Source organism: Hyla sarda, chromosome 7, assembly GCF_029499605.1.
Source record: "Hyla sarda isolate aHylSar1 chromosome 7, aHylSar1.hap1, whole genome shotgun sequence".
Taxonomy (NCBI): Eukaryota; Metazoa; Chordata; class Amphibia; order Anura; family Hylidae; genus Hyla; species Hyla sarda.
This window is the reverse complement of record NC_079195.1, coordinates 234,899,095-234,922,834: the sequence shown is the minus strand read 5'-3', so window position 1 is coordinate 234,922,834 and position 23,740 is coordinate 234,899,095. Positions and strand designations below refer to the sequence as shown.

At 48.4% G+C, this 23,740-nt stretch overlaps 1 protein-coding gene across 2 annotated transcripts in view; it reads right to left on the bottom strand.

The window, feature by feature from the left end:
• Positions 1–6,795: 6,795 nt before the first annotated feature.
• The window catches only part of ERI3 (ERI1 exoribonuclease family member 3), a 248,152-nt gene continuing 231,207 nt past the window's right edge, over positions 6,796–23,740 (bottom strand). For both annotated transcript variants that reach the window (XM_056533152.1, XM_056533151.1), the window contains one exon: positions 6,796–10,898. In XM_056533152.1, coding sequence (XP_056389127.1) covers positions 10,816–10,898 — 83 coding nt within the window. In that variant the 3' untranslated portion in view covers positions 6,796–10,815. The remainder of the gene's footprint in view (positions 10,899–23,740) is intronic.

Below are 23,740 nucleotides of genomic sequence, written 5' to 3'. Positions count from 1 at the left end.
TCACTGAGAATACAGCCTATCCATCACTAGAGATCAGCGGTGACATCACTGAGAATACAGCCTATCCATCACTAGAGATCAGCGGTGACATCACTGAGAATACAGCCTATCCATTCACTCGAGATCAGCGGTGACATCACTGAGAATACAGCCTATCCATCACTAGAGATCAGCGGTGACATCACTGAGAATACAGCCTATCCATCACTAGAGATCAGCGGTGACATCACTGAGAATACAGCCTATCCATCACTAGAGATCAGCGGTGACATCACTGAGAATACAGCCTATCCATCACTAGAGATCAGCGGTGACATCACTGAGAATACAGCCTATCCATTCACTCGAGATCAGCGGTGACATCACTGAGAATACAGTCTATCCATTCACTAGAGATCAGCGGTGACATCACTGAGAATACAGCCTATCCATCACTAGAGATCAGCGGTGACATCACTGAGAATACAGCCTATCCATCACTAGAGATCAGCGGTGACATCACTGAGAATACAGCCTATCCATCACTAGAGATCAGCGGTGACATCACTGAGAATACAGCCTATCCATCACTAGAGATCAGCGGTGACATCACTGAGAATACAGCCTATCCATTCACTAGAGATCAGCGGTGACATCACTGAGAATACAGCCTATCCATCACTAGAGATCAGCGGTGACATCACTGAGAATACATCCTATCCATCACTAGAGATCAGCGGTGACATCACTGAGAATACAGCCTATCCATCACTAGAGATCAGCGGTGACATCACTGAGAATACAGCCTATCCATCACTAGAGATCAGCGGTGACATCACTGAGAATACAGCCTATCCATCACTAGAGATCAGCGGTGACCTCACTGAGAATACAGCCTATCCATCACTAGAGATCAGCGGTGACATCACTGAGAATACAGCCTATCCATCACTAGAGATCAGCAGTGACATCACTGAGAATACAGCCTATCCATCACTAGAGATCAGCGGTGACATCACTGAGAATACAGCCTATCCATCACTAGAGATCAGCGGTGACATCACTGAGAATACAGCCTATCCATCACTAGAGATCAGCGGTGACATCACTGAGAATACAGCCTATCCATCACTAGAGATCAGCAGTGACATCACTGAGAATACAGCCTATCCATCACTAGAGATCAGCAGTGACATCACTGAGAATACAGCCTATCCATCACTAGAGATCAGCGGTGACATCACTGAGAATACAGCCTATCCATCACTAGAGATCAGCGGTGACATCACTGAGAATACATTCTATCCATCACTAGAGATCAGCGGTGACGTCACTGAGAATACAGCCTATCCATCACTAGAGATCAGCGGTGACATCACTGAGAATACAGCCTATCCATCACTAGAGATCAGCGGTGACATCACTGAGAATACAGCCTATCCATTCACTAGAGATCAGCGGTGACATCACTGAGAATACAGCCTATCCATTCACTAGAGATCAGCGGTGACCTCACTGAGAATACAGCCTATCCATCACTAGAGATCAGCGGTGACATCACACTGATTCCTGCCGTCACCTCATCTTTCGGGGGTCTCATCACCTTCCTGATATACTCTGTGCTGCTCTGAGAATAGTCCCGATCGGCCGCACGTTCTTCTTTCTTATTATTAATAACTTACAAGAACGGCGTCCAATGGCGGTTTATGAGACCGAGAAGAGAGAGATTTATCCACATCCTGTCATATTGGGGGAGTCGATGACCCGACCTTCAGCCCTAACATTAGGGGGCGCCCCCCGGGGATGTGTATGGGGGGAGGGGTTAGAATTGTTGATCGTCCGTCTGCTGCGTCTTTGGGGCTGTAAATAATTGGCGGCTTCTTCTGCCGTTTACGACACTTCGGGTTCTGAGACAATTTGTGGAGCCGTTTACGCTGAAGCATCAAATCGATGGAGCGAATCCTCCGGTAGCCATTTGTCGGCCTGATATACGGGCGGCGCCGTTTGGTTTTGTGACCCTGGAGCCGACGTCCTTCAGTCTTTGGCTTCGTGTTTTATAATCTGACACCGAGCGCCAATTACTGCGCCGTCCAGAGAGAAGAAACGGAGCCGGTAAAATGAAGACACAGGGATGTCTGCGGGGGCGGGTGTCTGTGTCATGTGATCCTGGAGTGTCCCTTTAACCCCATGTGGACCAAGCCCATTATAACCCTAAGGACAGGAGCGTTTTTTGCACATCTGACCTCTGTCACTTTAAGCATTAATAACTCTGATGCTTTTACTAATAAATTTGATTCCAAGATTATTTTTTGTGACATATTCTACTTTATGTTACTGCTAAATTTATTGGGGAAAAATTCCAAAATTCCAGGAAAAATGTAAAAATGTTGCTTTTTTCTAACTTTGAAGCTCTTTGCTTGTAAGGAAAATGGACATAACAAATAAATTACATCTTGATTCACATGTACAATGGCCGTCACGCCCTCTCCCATAGACTTGCATTGAGGGGGCGGGGCGTGATATCACACAGGGGCGGAGTTGTGACATCACGATCTTCCGTCCTCGTGGTCGGGAGGTATTAGCCTGAGACCCTCCAGCGCTTCCGGAAGCAGTTACAGGTGGGTGCTGCTTTCTATATTGCGGGGGTCCCCAGCGATCTGACATCTTTTCCACTATCCTTTGGTTAGGGGATAAGATGTCTCGGGGTGGAGTACCCCTTTAAATGGTCACAGAGTGTTTGATACATTTTGTGCAGGTGACATTTTCTGAGATTTCTCTCTTCACAGTCACCAGAAAGCGAAGTCTGGGTTTGTGTAGTTTTAGAGACTTTTCAGTGGCTTTGCACCTTGTTTGCGCCTTTTCCCAAAAACCCTTCTATATCACGTGTATTGCCAAAATCTGTGGATTGCAACTCAAAATCAGCAGAAATGTGTAAACCAAAAAGGCGCAAAAAAAGGCACAAATAAATCCTGCTTGCGCCTTTTTTGCGTCTTTTCTAGACTCAAAAAACAGTCTAAAGACGATGATAAATGTCGCCAATATGTCTCCTTTATATTTGCATCATACAGGAGATACAGTAATCCCTCGAGATGCGATGGCCTCGACATACATTATTTTCAACATACGATGGCTTCTCAGAGGCTATCCTAGGTTGAAAGCAGTATAGACATACGATACTTTTTGTCGGGGCAAACATTAAAATTTGCGGTCCACCGGTAGCGCTGGCTGCCGCAGCTGCTACCGTACTACCGCTGGGCTATTAAGCAGGTTTACAGTACTGTACATACCGGTGCAGCCTCCTTCCGGCGCGTGGATCCTCACTGTCATGTGACAATGTATGGTCACATGACAGTGACGTTGCCGGCCTGCGCCTCAGTCAAGGAGCGCCGCCGGGAGAGGAAGACGTGGAGCTGGTGAGTGCTCATTTGCATGGCAGCGGCAGCATTAACCCCTCACCCCATGGCAGCGGCAGTATTATCGCTGCCGCGGGGTTAGGGGTTAACACCGCCGTTGCCATGGAGTGAGGGGTTAACTTAACCCTTCACCCCATGGCAGCAATAAAACTGCTGCGGGTTGAGGGGTTAACTCTACCGCTGCCATGGTGTGAGGGGTTAACTTAACTCTTCACCCCATGGCAGCGGCAGTGTTAACACCTCACGCAGCGATAAAACTGCCACTGCCATGGGGTGAAGGGTCAAGTTAACCCCTCACCCCATGGCAGTGGTAGCGTAAATCCCCCTCTCCCTTAAGCACAGCACAAATCCCCAGGCCTGGCCCACAGACCCACCAGGCCTGGCCCAAAGCTCCACCGGGCCTGGCCCATAGCCCCACCGGGCCTGGCCCATAGCCCCACCGGGCCTGGCCCAAAGCCCCACCGGGCCTGGCCCATAGCCCCACCGGGCCTGGCCCACAGCCCCATCGGGCCTGGCCCACAGACCCACCGGGCCTGGCCCACAGCCCCACCGGGCCTGGCCCAAAGCCCCACCGGGCCTGGCCCAAAGCCCCACCGGGCCTGGCCCAAAGCCCCATCAGGCCTGGCCCACAGACCCACCGGGCCTGGCCCATAGCCCCATCGGGCCTGGCCCACAGACCCACCGGGCCTGGCCCATAGCCCCACCGGGCCTGGCCCATAGCCCCACCGGGCCTGGCCCAAAGCCCCACCGGGCCTGGCCCAAAGCCCCACCGGGCCTGGCCCAAAGCCCCATCAGGCCTGGCCCACAGACCCACCGGGCCTGGCCCAAAGCCCCACCGGGCCTGGCCCATAGCCCCATCGGGCCTGGCCCACAGACCCACCGGGCCTGGCCCATAGCCCCACCGGGCCTGGCCCATAGCCCCACCGGGCCTGGCCCAAAGCCCCACCGGGCCTGGCCCAAAGGCCCAATGGGCCTGGCCCAAAGCCCCCACCTCGGGCCTGGCCCAAAGCCCCCACCTCGGGCCTGGCCCAAAGCCCCCATCTCGGCCCTGGCCCTTGGTTGAAATTTCATGGACTCAGGAACCAATTACCAGTTTTCCATAGAGATATGTACTCAACATATGATGGTTTCAAGATATGATGGTCCTCCCGGAACCAATTACCATCATATGTTGAGGGACCACTGTATCTTTATATTATTATATTATATTTGCATAAAGTTGAGATGTTTTTACTTTTGGACGACATCAGAGGCTGCAAAGTTCAACAGCAATTTTTCACAAAAATTTCAAAATCAGAATTTTTCAGGGACCAGTTCAGTTTAGAAGTGAATTTCAGGGTCTTTATGTTGGAAATACCCTACAATGGACCCCATTATGAAAACTGCCCCCCTCAATGTATTCAAAATGACATTCAGAAAGTTTGTTAACCCTTTAGATGTTTCACAGGACTAGCAGCAAAGTGGAGGAGAAAAATCTAAATCCCCATTTTTTTTACACTCACATGTTCTTGTAGATCGATTGTTTTCATTTTTACAAGGGGTAATGGGTAAAAATGTCCCCCTAAATTTGTAATTCTATTTCTCTCGAATAAGGAAATACCTCATATGTGTATGTAAAGTGCTCTGCGGGCGCAGTAGAGGGCTCAAAAGAGAAGGAGCGAAATTTGGCTTTTGGAGAGTGAATTTTGCTGAAATGGTTTTTGGGGGGCATGTCACATTTAGGAAGCCCCTATGATGCCAGAACAGTAAAAAAAATTAAAAAAAACGCACATGGCATACAATTTTGGAAACTACACCCCTCAAGGAACGTAACAAGGGGTACAGTAAACCTTAACACCCTACAGGTGGGACATAAAATAATAAATTAGATTTTTTTTCAATAAAATGCTGGTGTTGCCCCAAATTTTTCATTTTCACAAGAGTTAATAGGAGAAAAAGCCCCCAAAAATGTGTAGCCCCATTTCTTCTGCGTATGGAAATATCCCATATGTGGATGTAAAGTGCTCTGCGGGCGCACTACAGGGCTCAGAAGAGAAGGAGCACCATTGGCTTTTGGAGAGAGAATTTGGTTGGAATAGAAGTCGGGGATCATTGGAGTTTACAAAGCCCCCCGTGGTGCCAGAATTTTTTTTCAATAGTTTTGGTCAGGGTTTTGTAAAATAGAAAAAAAAATTCTATACTGACCCTCCCGCCGCTGTTCTCATGGATACCGATTCCGCTGAGCAGCACTTATTGGTGTCCGCATGAGGCATCTGAGGTGGGACATGGCAGCAACCAATTTCTTGTACCGACACCAGAAAGTGCTGCTCAGCGGAATCGGTATCCATGAGAACAGAGGCAGGAGGGTCAGTATAGAATTTATTTTTTTCTGGTTTACAGAAGCCTGAGCAGAATTATTTCGATAAAAACTCCTGAAAATCCAAATCCTCTTAGTCAATAACAGCAAACACAGGAAGTGCCAGGCACAGACAGGAAGTGACAGATGGGACACAGAAACTGCCAAGCACAGACAGGAAGTGACAGATGGGACACAGAAAGTGCCAGGCACAGACAGGAAGTGACAGACACAGACAGGAAGTGCCAGGCACAGACAGGAAGTGACAGGCACAGACAGGAAGTGCCAGGCACAGACAGGAAGAGCCAGATGGGACACAATACGGAAATTACAGATGGGACACAGACAGTAGGTCATATGGAAGGATGTAACAGAATTGTTTTTGCTTTTATAAATCTGAGTTTATCTACTTTTTTATGACAGTCTCGCTTGTACCGTCAGACTTGCCTGGAGATGTGCGCAGCCGCTCCGCCTCCCCGTATATCAGGCCGGTTTGCCGTATTATGGGAATTTGGAGATCTATGGATCGTGATCTCACTTCCTGTATTACTTGTGATACATTGTATCTCTGTATCTAGGTTTGTATGGTCCCTCAGGTCGGGGGAGGGGAGTGTTGTTAATAATATAAATGTTTTTCTCAGTTGTGATTTGTTATTAATATGATTTTCTATCGTGTCCCGGTGCAGCGTTGCCTTCTCAATATGTAGAGAAAGACGCACAGCGCCGCATAAAACGTATGAAGAGTAATGACTCCGTCCCCTCCACAACATGAAACAGAAAATATTTTTTTTTACTTACGTTTCCCACAATCTCTGGCTCCATGTGATTGGCGCTTGACGTATAAAGTAACATTCTACCACAAGATCTTCCAAGATGGCTGCACTCACGAGGCAGTGACAGGTCCATCATTAATCTCCATATCAACAGGACCTGGGGTCCTGTGGCGCCTACATGACCCATTCTATATATGTGAGGACTGCGACAAAGATACCTGATAGATGTGACCCCTCCCCCTTTCCCCATAGATCCCGCCCCCGCTGCGCAGTAATCACCAGGCGCACACACTCATGAATTTCACTTCTTTTTATTTTTCTTGTTTTATTTTGTTCATTTATTAATCTTCACATGACTGGAGCGACGACCTCCGCTGTGCATGTGATGTAACCGCGTCCGGGCGCTCCTGTATCGCAGTGGTACGCCATGACGCCACATCTGAATCGGGTCTCAGTGAGGGGCAGGAGGCTAAAGATGAATGAACTGTCATGGAGGAAGGGGCCAATATCAAACCTGCACGGCCTCTTCCAGGGAAATAGGATGAAACATTTGGACTGAGATGAAAACCGGACAAAGCACAGCGCAAAGAACCGGAGGCGCCATCGCTTTTCAGCATTTACTCTGTGACTCCGGAATTTTCTTCTGTTCAGGTGTGAGACAACAAATTTCTTATCAGTGAAAGCCGAGTGTCAACCAATATGGCCACCAGTACGGCTCTACGAAGAGTCTTCACCCAGCTTTCTTGGAGGCCTGAATAGCCAATCTGCCCTGGTATACTGCGGTGTGGGAAAGAGGCATGAACCACCACATGGATGAGCAGAAAGAAAAGCTGGGTGACAATCTGTGAACTGTCATGGCGGCCGTATTCACAGAAAGCATGAACAGCAGCAGGAGGACTCCGCAACTGAGGATCGGCAATTAAAGGGCCAAACACCATTAGTTTTGTGTCTAAAATACAAGAGCCCTGGGCCCCGGCCTCTCCATCATGATTGTTACAACAATCACAAAGATTCTCACATTTCTCTTGCAGGGCTGAGCGCCGGGTTTATTACTGCTGCGGCGGTGGGAAACACGTTCAGACTCCACGCAATTCTGTGACCCGCTGCTAAAGCGGATGGTGTACGGGATTGCCAGGGGTCCCATATACAAGTCTGTAGGATTTCTGGCAGTTCCGAGCAGCGATCACTTTAGCAGTGCACTATGGAGTTGTGGGGGGTCTGAATGTGTTTCCTGCCGCCACAGCAGCATTGTAGTTAACCTTCATAAAAACACATTTCATTTTTTTTCTTGCCGCTAATCTCTTATCATGAAGGTTTAATGTGGCTTCGTCTGTCGCCTTTCTAATCAAATGAGTCTAACATAAAACTTACAGTCAATTAAAAACTAAAGTAGGAGCCTGGCCCTTTAAATGAGAAACCTCACAGCTAGTCACCCTCAGAACTGTCCTCAACGCCCGACCAATCGTAGACACAATTACATAATGGAAACTGACCTCTGATTGGTGGATACAGGACAAGTCTGAGGTCCATAAATGGCTAAAGAATAACGACAGAAGGACAATCTCGCCCCTTGTGGGTGACGCTGACCCCTCTCCATGTGATGATCAGGTGGCCACAATAAAATAGTTCCCTGCGATTTGCTAATGTTCCGGCAGTACTGATGGCGCCATCCCCTACAGACCCCAACTAAAGCAGTCATCCATGGGATGTGGTTCCCTAGGTGATTGGCCGGGGTCAGAGCGCCCCCCGCAGGTGCAGCCAGCATACCATTCATTTTCTATGGGGCTTGACCCTGACCTTGGCCACGTTTAGAGACCACAGAAAATGAATGGAGCTACAGATACTTATCTCCTGTGCTATAGATACGGGGGTCACCTCTGACTACGGGATTAACATCTTTAAAGCCTTTGGAGACCTTTGGGGCATTTATTGTTTTAAATAGCGAACTGCAGAACCCCAACCGTCTAATGGAGTCTCCAGCCAATCCTGCCTTCTCCTGAACGATCAAATGCCCCAAAATGTGTCCATAGCCTGCAGGAGTGGAGGAGCCGCCCAAAAGTGATGGCCTGGGCGCAAAGGGGTATTCTGGACATTTGCCAAAGTGATAGCATTAGGATTAACCCCGTATGTCTGCACCACCACTTTGGCTTTAGGGGCATTTTCCATACTTGTCCTTCACCATCCCCTCTGCTCACTCCCGGGCAGCGCCATCCAGTGTTAGGTCCTCAGATGCCACCCTGTCACTCTGGAGGGGACAATGCTGCCAATCAGCGGCCTTGGAGGTCACACGCACTTCCTCTCGACCTCTGAAGCCAGTGATTGGCCGCGGCACGGTGTATGGGATATCATCGGGAGTACACTTTATGATTGGGTGGGGGACCGATCTATCTTGATAAAATGCTGCCATATTCTCCCGTATGGCTCTGTGCTGTGTGTGTCTACATAAGGGGCCACAGATCTGAGCCAGGATCTTTCTGAGGATCAGTCAGACTCCCAATCAATCCCAGAGTGAGGGCGCATGCTTTATGAGATCGGAGGACCCCCATTCAATCCCAGAGTGAGGGTGCGTGCTTCATAAGATTGGAGGACCCCCATTCAATCACAGAGTGAGGGCACGTGCTTTATGAGATCGGAGGACCCCCATTCAATCCCAGAGTGAGGGTGCGTGCTTTATGGGATCGGAGGACCCCCATTCAATTACAGAGTGAGGGCACGTGCTTTATGGGATCGGAGGACCCCCATTCAATCCCAGAGTGAGGGTGCGTGCTTTATGAGATCGGAGGACCCCCATTCAATCACAGAGTGAGGGCGCGTGCTTTATGAGATCGGAGGACCCCCATTCAATTACAGAGTAAGGGCGCGTGCTTTATGAGATCGGAGGACCCCCATTCAATCACAGAGTGAGGGCACGTGCTTTATGAGATCGGAGGACCCCCATTCAATTACAGAGTAAGGGCGCGTGCTTTATGAGATCGGAGGACCCCCATTCAATCACAGAGTGAGGGTGCGTGCTTTATGAGATCGGAGGACCCCCATTCAATCACAGAGTGAGGGCGCGTGCTTTATGAGATCGGAGGACCCCCATTCAATTACAGAGTAAGGGCGCGTGCTTTATGAGATCGGAGGACCCCCATTCAATCACAGAGTGAGGGTGCGTGCTTTATGAGATCGGAGGACCCCCATTCAATCACAGAGTGAGGGCGCGTGCTTTATGAGATCGGAGGACCCCCCATACAATCACAGAGTAAGGGCGCGTGCTTTATGAGATCGGAGGACCCCCACCTACGAGTATCCCCCACACAGGACATTATATGAATGAAGAACCATCCAGTCTACAGTAAACGTTCCGGATCTTTCTCATTTCTGTTTCTCATTTATAAGATTTTCTGCTGTCAGTGAAAACAACATCTGGGTAACTCAAAAACCCCTCCTGACCTGGTCCTGACCTGGTCCTGACCTTGTCCTGCTCACACAGCTGAGGGTGTGTTACAATGTGTCAGTGAAGATACCTTTCAGGGAGCTGAACACACCAGCAGCATTAACGCCTTCCTCCGTCCTACACCCCCAGGCTGAACAATGTCATCCACACTGATACACTGTAACAAACCCTCAGCTGTGAGAATTGGGTCCTCAGCCTATATATATATGTAAACAATGTCCTTTTTGCACTGACAACAATCAGAGATCTTGTAATTTGGGAGTTTGGAGAACTTTCCAGTATCCAATCATTAAGCTTCATTTACATAAATGCTTGAAGGATCCGTAATGGAGATCAGCGGCCAAACCCAGCGATCTAGAAGCTTCCGGGTGAAGTTCTGTCCATGCTGTCATCTTGGTGGTATTTCTGCAGTCGTTCTGTATCACTCTTCTGCTCCATCAGGCACACTCCTTGGCTCCGTGGGGGCGGAGCATCTTATAATTTGCGCACACCAATAATAACGCTGCTCCGCGCCTTCACCATCGTTCCAACCTTCCATTTACTGTAAATTTGTGTCTTCCCCACCAGGACATAACACTTTGGTGCAGAATCTCCGGATGAAGTGAAATGGGGGCCGTATTAAGGTCTTGTCTACTGAGCCGCCCCAGGATACGATTCCGGGGGCAGATGGGGGGAGATGTTGGGGGAAAGCGGATGGAGTGTGACAGATCTTCATGGTGGAGCCGTATGTACAGCGATTCTCAGTCCGTAACAATGCGTCATCCTCCACCTAATGTCCTGTATCGGGGGCTGTCCAGCCAAGTGGACACAGTAAGGGAAGAGCTACATGCAGCCTCCTGCCCCACCCCACCCCGCAGCCCGGGCCCCCTGACAACGTTAGATGCGTCTGGAGGTCTGCTTGAAGATGAAGCCTCGGTGAGCAAGAGTCTTCATGATGTTGGCGATGTTCCTGCAGTCATCTGTGGAGAGACAAGAAGATCAGTCAGAACATGTACAATCTTATCTGGTTATGTCTGCATTGTAATGATGGGACACGCCCCTGAGGAACCCTGCACATGTCCTGCCCATACAGAGCAGACCTGACCAATCAATCCTATAGGGAGCACAAGACACACAGGAACCGAGGCCCGATTCACAATGCACACAGGAGCCGGGGCCTGAATCACAACACACACAGGAGCCGGGGCCCCAAATTACAATGCACACAGGAGCCGGGGCCTGAATCACAACACACACAGGAGCCTGGGCCCTGAATCACAATGCACACAGGAGCCGGGGCCCCAAATTACAATGCACATAGGAGCCGGGGCCCTGGATCACAATGCACATAGGAGCCGGGGCCCTGGATCACAACGCACACAGGAGCCGGGGCCCCAAATTACAATGCACAGGAGCTGAGGACCGTAATCACATTGAATACAGGAGCCTGGGCCCCGAATCACAATGCACACAGGAGCCGGGGCCCTGAATCACAATGCACACAGGAGCCGGGGCCCCAAATTACAATGCACATAGGAGCCGGGGCCCTGGATCAAAATGCACATAGGAGCCGGGGCCCTGGATCACAACGCACACAGGAGACGGGGCCCGTAATCACAATGAATACAGGAGCCAGGGCCCCGAATCACAACACACAAAGGAGACAGGGCCCCAAATCACAAGACAGGACCAGGGGCCCGTAATTTCAATGCACACAAGAGACGGGACCCCTAATCACAACACACACAGGAGCTGGGGCCCCAAATCACAATATACGGCACCATCTCTATAGACCCAGCGAGCGCGGTAAAGACGTACGAGGCTTCACCTCTGTGATTCTCTATTAATGTGTCGGCGGCCGCAGGAAATCTCTAATCACATGAATATTAATGGTTGTTTGTTTTCTATTAATGTTCTTATTATCATAGAACGATTCCCTGGGATTTATGGAAACGGCCTTTCTGTAAAAGCTCTGCTCCCCCTTTATACAGCTCTGCTCCCCCTCTATACAGCTCTGCTCCCCCTCTATACAGCTCTGCGCCCCCTCCATACAGCTCTGCTCCCCCTCTATACAGCTCTGCGCCCCCTCCATACAGCTCTGCGCCCCCTCCATACAGCTCTGCTCCCCCTCCATACAGCTCTGCGCCCCCTCCATACAGCTCTGCGCCCCCTCCATACAGCTCTGCGCCCCCTCCATACAGCTCTGCGCCCCCTCCATACAGCTCTGCTCCCCCTCCATACAGCTCTGCTCCCCCTCCATACAGCTCTGCGCCCCCTCCATACAGCTCTGCTCCCCCTCTATACAGCTCTGCTCCCCCTCTATACAGCTCTGCGCCCCCTCCATACAGCTCTGCGCCCCCTCCATACAGCTCTGCGCCCCCTCCATACAGCTCTGCGCCCCCTCCATACAGCTCTGCGCCCCCTCCATACAGCTCTGCGCCCCCTCCATACAGCTCTGCGCCCCCTCCATACAGCTCTGCGCCCCCTCCATACAGCTCGGCGCCCCCTCCATACAGCTCTGCTCCCCCTCCATACAGCTCTGCGCCCCCTCCATACAGCTCTGCGCCCCCTCCATACAGCTCTGCGCCCCCTCCATACAGCTCTGCGCCCCCTCCATACAGCTCTGCTCCCCCTCCATACAGCTCTGCGCCCCCTCCATACAGCTCTGCGCCCCCTCCATACAGCTCTGCGCCCCCTCCATACAGCTCGGCGCCCCCTCCATACAGCTCGGCGCCCCCTCCATACAGCTCTGAACCCCCTCCATACAGCTCTGCGCCCCCTCCATACAGCTCTGCTCCCCCTCCATACAGCTCTGCTCCCCCTCCATACAGCTCTGCACCCCCTCCATACAGCTCTGCTCCCCCTCCATACAGCTCTGCGCCCCCTCCATACAGCTCTGCTCCCCCTCTATACAGCGCTCTGCTCCCCCTCCATACAGCTCGGCGCCCCCTCCATTCGGCTCTGCTCCCCCTCCATACAGCTCTGCTCCCCCTCCATACGGCTCTGCTCCCCCTCCATACGGCTCTGATCCCCCTCCATACGGCTCTGATCCCCCTCCATACGGCTCTCTGCGCCCCCTCCATACAGCTCTGCTCCCCCTCCATACAGCTCTGCTCCCCCTCCATACGGCTCTGATCCCCCTCCATACGGCTCTGATCCCCCTCCATACGGCTCTCGGCGCCCCCTCCATACGGCTCTGATCCCCCTCCATACGGCTCTGATCCCCCTCCATACGGCTCTGATCCCCCTCCATACGGCTCTGATCCCCCTCCATACAGCTCTGCTCCCCCTCCATACAGCTCTGATCCCCCTCCATACGGCTCTCGGCGCCCCCTCCATACGGCTCTGATCCCCCTCCATACGGCTCTGATCCCCCTCCATACGGCTCTGATCCCCCCTCCATACGGCTCTGATCCCCCTCCATACAGCTCTGATCCCCCTCCATACAGCTCTGCTCCCCCTCCATACGGCTCTGATCCCCCTCCATACGGCTCTCGGCGCCCCCTCCATACGGCTCTGCTCCCCCTTCATACAGCTCTGCTCCCCCTCCATACAGCTCTCGGTGCCCCCTCCATACGGCTCTTGGCGCCCCCTCCATACGGCTCTGCGCCCCCTCCATACGGCTCTGCTCCCCTCCATACAGCTCTGCTCCCCCTCCATACAGCTCTGCTCCCCTCCATACAGCTCTGCGCCCCCTCCATACGGCTCTCGGGGCCCCCTCCATACGGCTCTCGGCGCCCCCTTCGTACGGCTCTGCTCCCCCTCCATACGGCTCTGCTCCCCCTTCATACGGCTCTCGGTGCCCCCTTCGTACAGCTCTCGGCGCCCCCTCCATACGGCTCTGCTCCCCCTCCATACAGCTCTGCTCCCCCTCCATACGGCTCTGCTCCCCCTCCATATGGCTCTCGGCGCCCCCTCCATACGGCTCTGCTCCCCCTCCATACAGCTCTGCTCCCCCTCCATACGGCTCTGCTCCCCCTCCATACGGCTCTCGGCGCCCCCTTCGTACAGCTCTGCAGTTTTTCAGTTCCTATATCCTCCCCCCTCCCTATTAAGGATCTAAACTTCTTGTTAGACATGACGGCCCCTGAAGGGTTAATAGATGGGGGGGGGGGGGGGTGCGGACAATGTTAAATTGATTCTCTGTCTATATTTCATGTTGGGAATTGGCTTGTAAATCCCGGTTTTGATCTATGAGATTCGTCTCCTTAAGAAAAAGCAAAAGTAAATGTGTAATTTCTCCCTTGACAGCACACGGCGCGGGCGGCCATCCTTCTTCCTTCTCCCCTCCGTCGTGGGACAGCTGCGTCGTGTCGGATTAACGCTTTTTCTTCCTCGCCCCTGCGCCTTGATGTCTCCATTTCATTACGCCGCCGCCATTTATCAAGCTGTTACCGTAAGGGTGACTTTGCCAACTTGCATGTGGCAGTGCCCTGGTACGGGGGGGTGGAGGAGGGGCGGCGTACGGGATGAGGATAGACGCGGCGGAGGACGGCCGTATTCCTAGTGATGTGTAAATGATAAAGAAGACGCCACATCCATCTCGTCCTGTAAACCTGCCGAGCGCGGTACAATCAGGCCGGGCCGTAATAATGTGGAATTAGGTCTCTATCTCGCTGGGGCCTCTTAATCACAGTATAAAGGCTGCGCGCGCTCTTTATCATAATTGAACTGTATCCGGGCTAATCGCCGCCATAATTCACTGTCTGTGAGGCTGCGGTGGCGTCTGAGCGCAGGAGCGAGAGGTGCGAACCACGGCATGGACATCCGGGAGCGTCCAGGGAACCGGCAATGTCACCCTGTGAAGAGAGGACGCGGTGCGCCATTCTGTCACTTGTTACAAAGTATCTAATAAAAGGGAAGAATTGACCGCGAAGACTATAAACGTGGCGCCATATTTGATACATTCGTTGTCGTCACCAGTACACAGCTCCTATACCGATCTATGCAGAATGGCTGAAAACTGTGGCACTACAGATGTTGCAAAACTACAACTCCCAGCATGCCCGGACTGCACTCACTATTGCCTCAGCAACGAGTGCTCCGGATCATCCAGACTCCACGTCAATGTTCTTCTAGTGCAGTGTTTCCCAACCAGGGTGCCTCCAGGTGTTGCAAAACTACAACTCCCAGCATGCCTGGACAGCCAACGGCTGTCCAGGCATGCTGGGAGTTGTAGATTTGCAACATCTGGAGGCACCCTGGTTGGGAAACTCTGATCTAGCGGCTGTTCCTCTCTGTTCCTTCTCACAATGACAGTCAATGTAAAAAAAAAGTTGCACTTCTCCGGCACTACCACTACGGATCAGACAAATTCAGGATCGCATCAATGTACACTGCTCAAAAAAACATAAAAGGTAACACAAACACCACAATGTATATACACTGCTCAAAAAAACATAAAAGGTAACACAAACACCACAATGTATATACACTGCTCAAAAACATAAAGGGAACACAAACACCACAATGTATATACACTGCTCAAAAACATAAAAGGTAACACAAACAACACAATGTATATACACTGCTCAAAAACATAAAAGGTAACACAAACAACACAATGTATATACACTGCTCAAAAACATAAAGGGAACATAAACAACACAATGTATATACACTGCTCAAAAAAACATAAAAGGTAACACAAACACCACAATGTATATACACTGCTCAAAAAAACATAAAGGGAACACAAACAACACAATGTATATACACTGCTCAAAAAAACATAAAAGGTAACACAAACAACACAATGTATATACACTGCTCAAAAAAACATAAAAGGTAACACAAACAACACAATGTATATACACTGCTCAAAAAAACATAAAAGGTAACACAAACAACACAATGTATATACACTGCTCAAAAACATAAAGGGAACATAAACAACACAATGTATATACACTGCTCAAAAAAACATAAAGGGAACACAAACAACACAATGTATATACACTGCTCAAAAACATAAAAGGGAACACAAACACCACAATGTATATACACTGCTCAAAAAAACATAAAAGGTAACACAAACAACACAATGTATATACACTGCTCAAAAAAACATAAAAGGTAACACAAACACCACAATGTATATACACTGCTCAAAAAAACATAAAAGGTAACACAAACAACAATGTATATACACTGCTCAAAAAAACATAAAAGGTAACACAAACACCACAATGTATATACACTGCTCAAAAACATAAAGGGAACACAAACACCACAATGTATATACACTGCTCAAAAACATAAAGGGAACACAAACAACACAATGTATATACACTGCTCAAAAAAACATAAAAGGTAACACAAACAACACAATGTATATACACTGCTCAAAAACATAAAAGGTAACACAAACAACACAATGTATATACACTGCTCAAAAACATAAAAGGTAACACAAACAACACAATGTATATACACTGCTCAAAAACATAAAGGGAACACAAACACCACAATGTATATACACTGCTCAAAAACATAAAAGGAACACAAACAACACAATGTATATACACTGCTCAATAACATAAAGGGAACAACACAATGTATATACACTGCTCAAAAACATAAAAGGTAACACAAACAACACAATGTATATACACTGCTCAAAAAAACATAAAGGGAACATAAACAACACAATGTATATACACTGCTCAAAAAACATAAAGGGAACATAAACACCACAATGTATTTACACTGCTCAAAAACATAAAAGGTAACACAAACAACACAATGTATATACACTGCTCAAAAAAACATAAAGGTAACACAAACAACACAATGTATATACACTGCTCAAAAAAACATAAAGGGAACATAAACAACACAATGTATATACACTGCTCAAAAAAACATAAAGGTAACACAAACACCACAATGTATATACACTGCTCAAAAAAACATAAAGGGAACATAAACAACACAATGTATATACACTGCTCAAAAACATAAAAGGGAACACAAACAACACAATGTATATACACTGCTCAAAAACATAAAGGTAACGCAAACACCACAATGTATATACACTGCTCAAAAACATAAAAGGGAACACAAACAACACAATGTATATACACTGCTCAAAAAAACATAAAAGGTAACACAAACAACACAATGTATATACACTGCTCAAAAACATAAAGGGAACATAAACAACACAATGTATATACACTGCTCAAAAACATAAAGGGAACATAAACACCACAATGTATATACACTGCTCAAAAACATAAAAGGTAACGCAAACAAACACAATGTATATACACTGCTCAAAAACATAAAGGTAACACAAACACCACAATGTATATACACTGCTCAAAAACATAAAGGTAACACAAACAACACAATGTATATACACTGCTCAAAAACATAAAGGTAACACAAACACCACAATGTATATACACTGCTCAAAAACATAAAGGTAACACAAACAACACAATGTATATACACTGCTCAAAAACATAAAAGGGACACAAACAACACAATGTATATACACTGCTCAAAAACATAAAGGGAACACAAACACCACAATGTATATACACTGCTCAAAAACATAAAGGGAACATAAACAACACAATGTATATACACTGCTCAAAAACATAAAAGGGACACAAACAACACAATGTATATACACTGCTCAAAAACATAAAGAGAACACAAACAACACAATATAACTCCAAGTCACTGACACTTGTGTGAGATCCCACTGTCCACTCAGGAAGAACACTGATTGACAATCAATTTCACATGGAACAGACAACACGTGGAAATTATAGGCAATTAGCAAGACACCCCCAATAAAGGAGTGGTTCTGCAGGTGGTGACCACAGACCACTTCTCAGTTCCTATGCTTCCTGGCTGATGTTTTGGTCACTTTTGAATGCTGGCGGTGCTTTCACTCTAGTGGTAGCATGAGACGGAGTCTACAACCCACACAAGTGGCTCAGGTAGTGCAGCTCATCCAGGATGGCACATCAATGTGAGCTGTGGCAAGAAGGTTTGCTGTGTCTGTCAGCGTAGTGTCCAGAGCATGGAGGCGCTACCAGGAGACAGGCCAGTACATCAGGAGACATGGAGGAGGCCGTAGGAGGGCAACAACCCAATAGCAGGACCGCTACCTCCGCCTGTGTACAAGGAGGAGCAGGAGGAGCACTGCCAGAGCCCTGCAAAATGACCTCCAGCAGGACACAAATGTGCATGTGTCCACTCAAACGGTCAGAAACAGCCTCCATGAGGGCGGTATGAGGGCCCGACGTCCACAGGTGGCGGTCGTGCTTACAGCCCAACACCGTGAAGGACGTTTGGCATTTGCCAGAGAACACCAAGATTGGCAAATTCACCACTGGTGCCCTGTGCTCTTCACACATGAAAACAGGTTCACACTGAGCACATGTGACAGACGTGACAGAGTCTGGAGACCCCGTGGAGAACGTTCTGCTGCCTGCAACATCCTCCAGCATGACCGGTTTGGCGGTGGGTCAGTAATGGTGTGGGGTGGCATTTCTTTGGGGGGCCGCACAGCCCTCCATGTGCTTGCCAGAGGTAGCCTGACTGCCATTAGGTACCGAGATGAGATCCTCAGACCCCTTGTGAGACCATATGCTGGTGCGGTTGGCCCTGGGTTCCTCCTAATACAAGACAATGCTAGACCTCATGTGGCTGGAGTGTGTCAGCAGTTCCTACAAGAGGAAGGCATTGATGCTATGGACTGGCCGCCCGTTCCCCTGAATCCGATTGAGCACATCTGGGACGTCTCGCTCCATCCACCACAGACTGTCCAGGAGTTGGCGGATGCTTTAGTCCAGGTCTGGGAGGACATCCCTCAGGAGACCATCCTCCACCTCATCAGGATCATGCCCAGGCGGGGAGGTCATACGGGCACGTGGAGGCCACACACACACTACTGAGCCTCATTGGGACTTGTATTAAGGACATTACATAAAGTTGGATCAGCCTGTAGTGGGGTTTTCCACTGTGATTTTGAGGGTGACTCCATATCCAGACCTTCAGGGGTTAATGATTTCCATTGATCATTTTTGGTGATTTTGATGTCAGCGCATTCAACTATGTAAAGACGAAAGGATTTCATACGATTGTTTCATTCATTCAGATCTACGATGTGTTATCGCAGGGAGACCTTTAGGTTTTTGAGCAGTGTATTATTATTGACACATCTACTAAAAACAATAAAATAGGAGCAAGACGCGTTTCAGGAGTATATTCTCCCTTTGCCAATTGCAAGAGGTATTGAGGTAGTAATAGCCACATGAGAGCCGTGTCAGTCCACATAACAGCTGTTACAGCCCACATGACAGCCGTGACAGCACAAATGACAGCCCACGTGACAGCTCACATGACAGCCCACACTACATCCTCCATTCATGTCAGTGGGAGAAGAGCTAGAAACATAAAGATCTGTGATGTCTACACTGCACAGTAGTGGTTCTGTACATGCGCTCATGTAGTTGTGCACTTGTGATGCAAGTCATTGCCCGCTCATGTTGTTGTATACTCGGGATGCACATCATTGCCCGCTCATGTTGTTGTATATTTAGGATGCACATCATTGCACGCTCATGTTGTATATTTAGGATGCACATCATTGCACGCTCATGTTGTTGTATATTTAGGATGCACATCATTGCACGCTCATGTTGTTGTATACTCGGGATCCACATCATTGCACGCTCATGTTGTTGTATACTCGGGATGCACATTATTGCACGCTCATGTTGTTGTATATTTAGGATGCACATCATTGCACGCTCATGTTGTTGTATACTTGGGATGCACATCATTGCGTGCTCATGTTGTTGTATACTTGGGATGCACATCATTGCACACTCCTGTTGTTGTATACTCGGGATGCACATCATTGCACGCTCATGTTGTTGTATATTTAGGATGCACATCATTGCACGCTCATGTTGTTGTATACTCGGGATGCACATCATTGCACGCTCATGTTGTATACTCGGGATGCACATCATAGCACGCTCATGTTGTTGTATACTCGGGATGCACATCATTGCACGCTCATGTTGTTGTATACTTGGGATGCACATCATTGCACACTCATGTTGTTGTATACTCGGGATGCAAATCATTGCCCGCTCATGTTGTATACTCGGGATGCACATCATTGCACGCTCATGTTGTTGTATATTTAGGATGCACATCATTGCATGCTCATGTTGTTATATACTCGGGATGCACATCATTGCGCGCTCATGTTGTTGTATACTTGGGATGCACATCATTGCACACTCATGTTGTTGTATACTCGGGATGCACATCATTGCGCGCTCATGTTGTTGTATACTTGGGATGCACATCATTGCGCGCTCATGTTGTTGTATACTCGGGATGCACATCATTGCGCGCTCATGTTGTTGCATACTTGGGATGCACATCATTGCGCGCTCATGTTGTTGTATACTCGGGATGCACATCATTGCGCGCTCATGTTGTTGTATACTCGGGATGCACATCATTGCGCGCTCATGTTGTTGTATACTCGGGATGCACATCATTGCGCGCTCATGTTGTTGCATACTCGGGATGCACATCATTGCGCGCTCATGTTGTTGCATACTTGGGATGCACATCATTGCGCACTCAAGTTGTTGTATACTTGGGATGCACATCATTGCACGCTCATGTGCATCCCATGTTTCGCTGTGGATACAGCTTTGTCAAGAGGTAACAGGTGCCCTGTTACCTCTTGACAAAGCTGTATCCACAGCGAAACATGTCGAGGGGGGCTGAGGTTTAGTGTTTTAATATCAGTGCATAGCTCCTTTACTCTTAACCACATAGCAACTGCAGTGCATGTGGATACACAACAAATGTGACCAGTATGGTACAAAGATCCCAATACAGAATACAGGGAGTTTATGCACCGGAATTTTAATCACAACTGGTGTGCCTAGAATTAAAGTGCATTTTAATCTTAATATATGGGAAAAGGGGTTTTGTTGGACCACCAAGGTGGTCTATAGGTGATTGTTGTTGTATACTCGGGATGCACATCATTGCACGCTCATGTTGTTGTATATTTAGGATGCACATCATTGCACGCTCATGTTGTTGTATACTCGGGATGCACATCATTGCATGCTCATGTTGTATACTCAGGATGCACATCATTGCGTGCTCATGTTGTATACTAATGATGCACATCATTGAGCGCTCATGTTGTTGTATACTCGGGATGCACATCATTGCGCGCTCATAATGTATATATTCGGGATGCACATCATTGCACGCTCATGTTGTATATTCGGGATGCACATCATTGCGCGCTCATGTTGTTGTATACTTGTGATGCACATCACTGCGCACTCATGTTGTTGTATACTCGGGATGCACATCATAGCACGCTCATGTTGTTGTATACTTGGGATGCACATCATTGCGCGCTCATGTTGTTGTATACTTGGGATGCACATCATTGTGCGCTCATGTTGTTGTATACTTGGGATGCACATCATTGCGCGCTCATGTTGTATATTCAGGATGCACATCATTGTGCGCTCATGTTGTTGTATACTCGGGATGCACATCATTGCACGTTCATGTTGTATATTCAGGATGCACATCATTGCGCGCTCATGTTGTTGTATATTCAGGATGCACATCATTGCGCGCTCATGTTGTTGTATATTCAGGATGCACATCATTGCACGCTCATGTTGTATACTCAGGATGCACATCATAGCACGCTCATGTTGTTGTATATTCGGGATGCACATCATTGCGCACTCATGTTGTATACTTGGGATGCACATCATTGCGCGCTCATGTTGTTGTATATTCGGGATGCACATCATTGCGCACTCATGTTGTTGTATACTTGGGATGCACATCATTGCGTGCTCATGTTATTGTATATTCGGGATGCACATCATTGCGCACTCATGTTGTTGCATATTCGGGATGCACATCACTGCGCACTCATGTTGTTGTATACTTGGGATGCACATCATTGCGCACTCATGTTGTTGCATATTCGGGATGCACATCACTGCACGCTCATGTTGTATACTCGGGATGCACATCATTGCACGCTCATGTTGTTGTATACTTGGGATGCACATCATAGCACGCTCATGTTGTATACTCGGGATGCACATCATTGCGCGCTCATGTTGTTGTATACTTGGGATGCACATCATTGTGCACTCATGTTGTTGTATACTCGGGATGCACATCATTGTGCGCTCATGTTGTTGTATACTCGGGATGCACATCATTGCGCGCTCATGTTGTATATTCAAGATGCACATCATTGCGCGCTCATGTTGTTGTATATTCAGGATGCACATCATTGCGCGCTCATGTTGTTGTATATTCAGGATGCACATCATTGCACGCTCATGTTGTATACTCAGGATGCACATCATTGCACACTCATGTTGTTGTATACTTGGGATGCACATCATTGCACGCTCATGTTGTTGTATACTTGGGATGCACATCATTGCACACTCATGTTGTTGTATACTTGGGATGCACATTATTGCACGCTCATGTTGTTGTATATTCGGGATGCACATCATTGCACGCTCATGTTGTATATTCGGGATGCACATCATTGCACGCTCATGTTGTATATTCGGGATGCACATCATTGCATGCTCATGTTGTTGTATATTCGGGATGCACATCACTGCGCACTCATGTTGTATACTCGGGATGCACATCATTGCGCGCTCATGTTGTTGTATACTCGGGATGCACATCATTGCACGCTCATGTTGTATATTCGGGATGCACATCACTGCGCACTCATGTTGTATACTCGGGATGCACATCATTGTGCGCTCATGTTGTTGTATACTCGGGATGCACATCATTGCACACTCATGTTGTATATTCGGGATGCACATCATTGCACGCTCATGTTGTATATTCGGGATGCACATCATTGCACGCTCATGTTGTATATTCGGGATGCACATCATTGCACACTCATGTTGTATATTCGGGATGCACATCATTGCACACTCATGTTGTATATTCGGGATGCACATCATTGCACGCTCATGTTGTATATTCGGGATGCACATCACTGCGCACTCATGTTGTATACTCGGGATGCATATCATTGCACGCTCATGTTGTATATTCGGGATGCACATCATTGCGCGCTCATGTTGTTGTATACTCGGGATGCACTTCATTGCACGCTCATGTTGTTGTATACTCGGGATGCACATCATTGCGCGCTCATGTTGTTGTATACTCGGGATGCACATCATTGCGCGCTCATGTTGTTGTATACTTGGGATGCACATCACTGCGCACTCATGTTGTATACTCGGGATGCACATCATTGCGCGCTCATGTTGTTGTATACTCGGGATGCACATCATTGCACACTCATGTTGTATATTCGGGATGCACATCATTGCACGCTCATGTTGTATATTCGGGATGCACATCACTGCACACTCATGTTGTATATTCGGGATGCACATCATTGCGCGCTCATGTTGTATATTCGGGATGCACATCACTGCGCACTCATGTTGTATATTCGGGATGCACATCATTGCACACTCATGTTGTATATTCGGGATGCACATCATTGCACGCTCATGTTGTATATTCGGGATGCACATCATTGCACACTCATGTTGTATACTCGGGATGCACATCATTGCACACTCAGAGTGTACTGCGAAGGACATTCTGCGGATAAGGTCACCTACAGGAACCAATGACACCGGAGGTTTTAATTAAGCTTAGAGCTGCTCCGGGCGCGCGCTCAGCTCTGCTCACATGTCCACAGAACATGGAGCCGCTC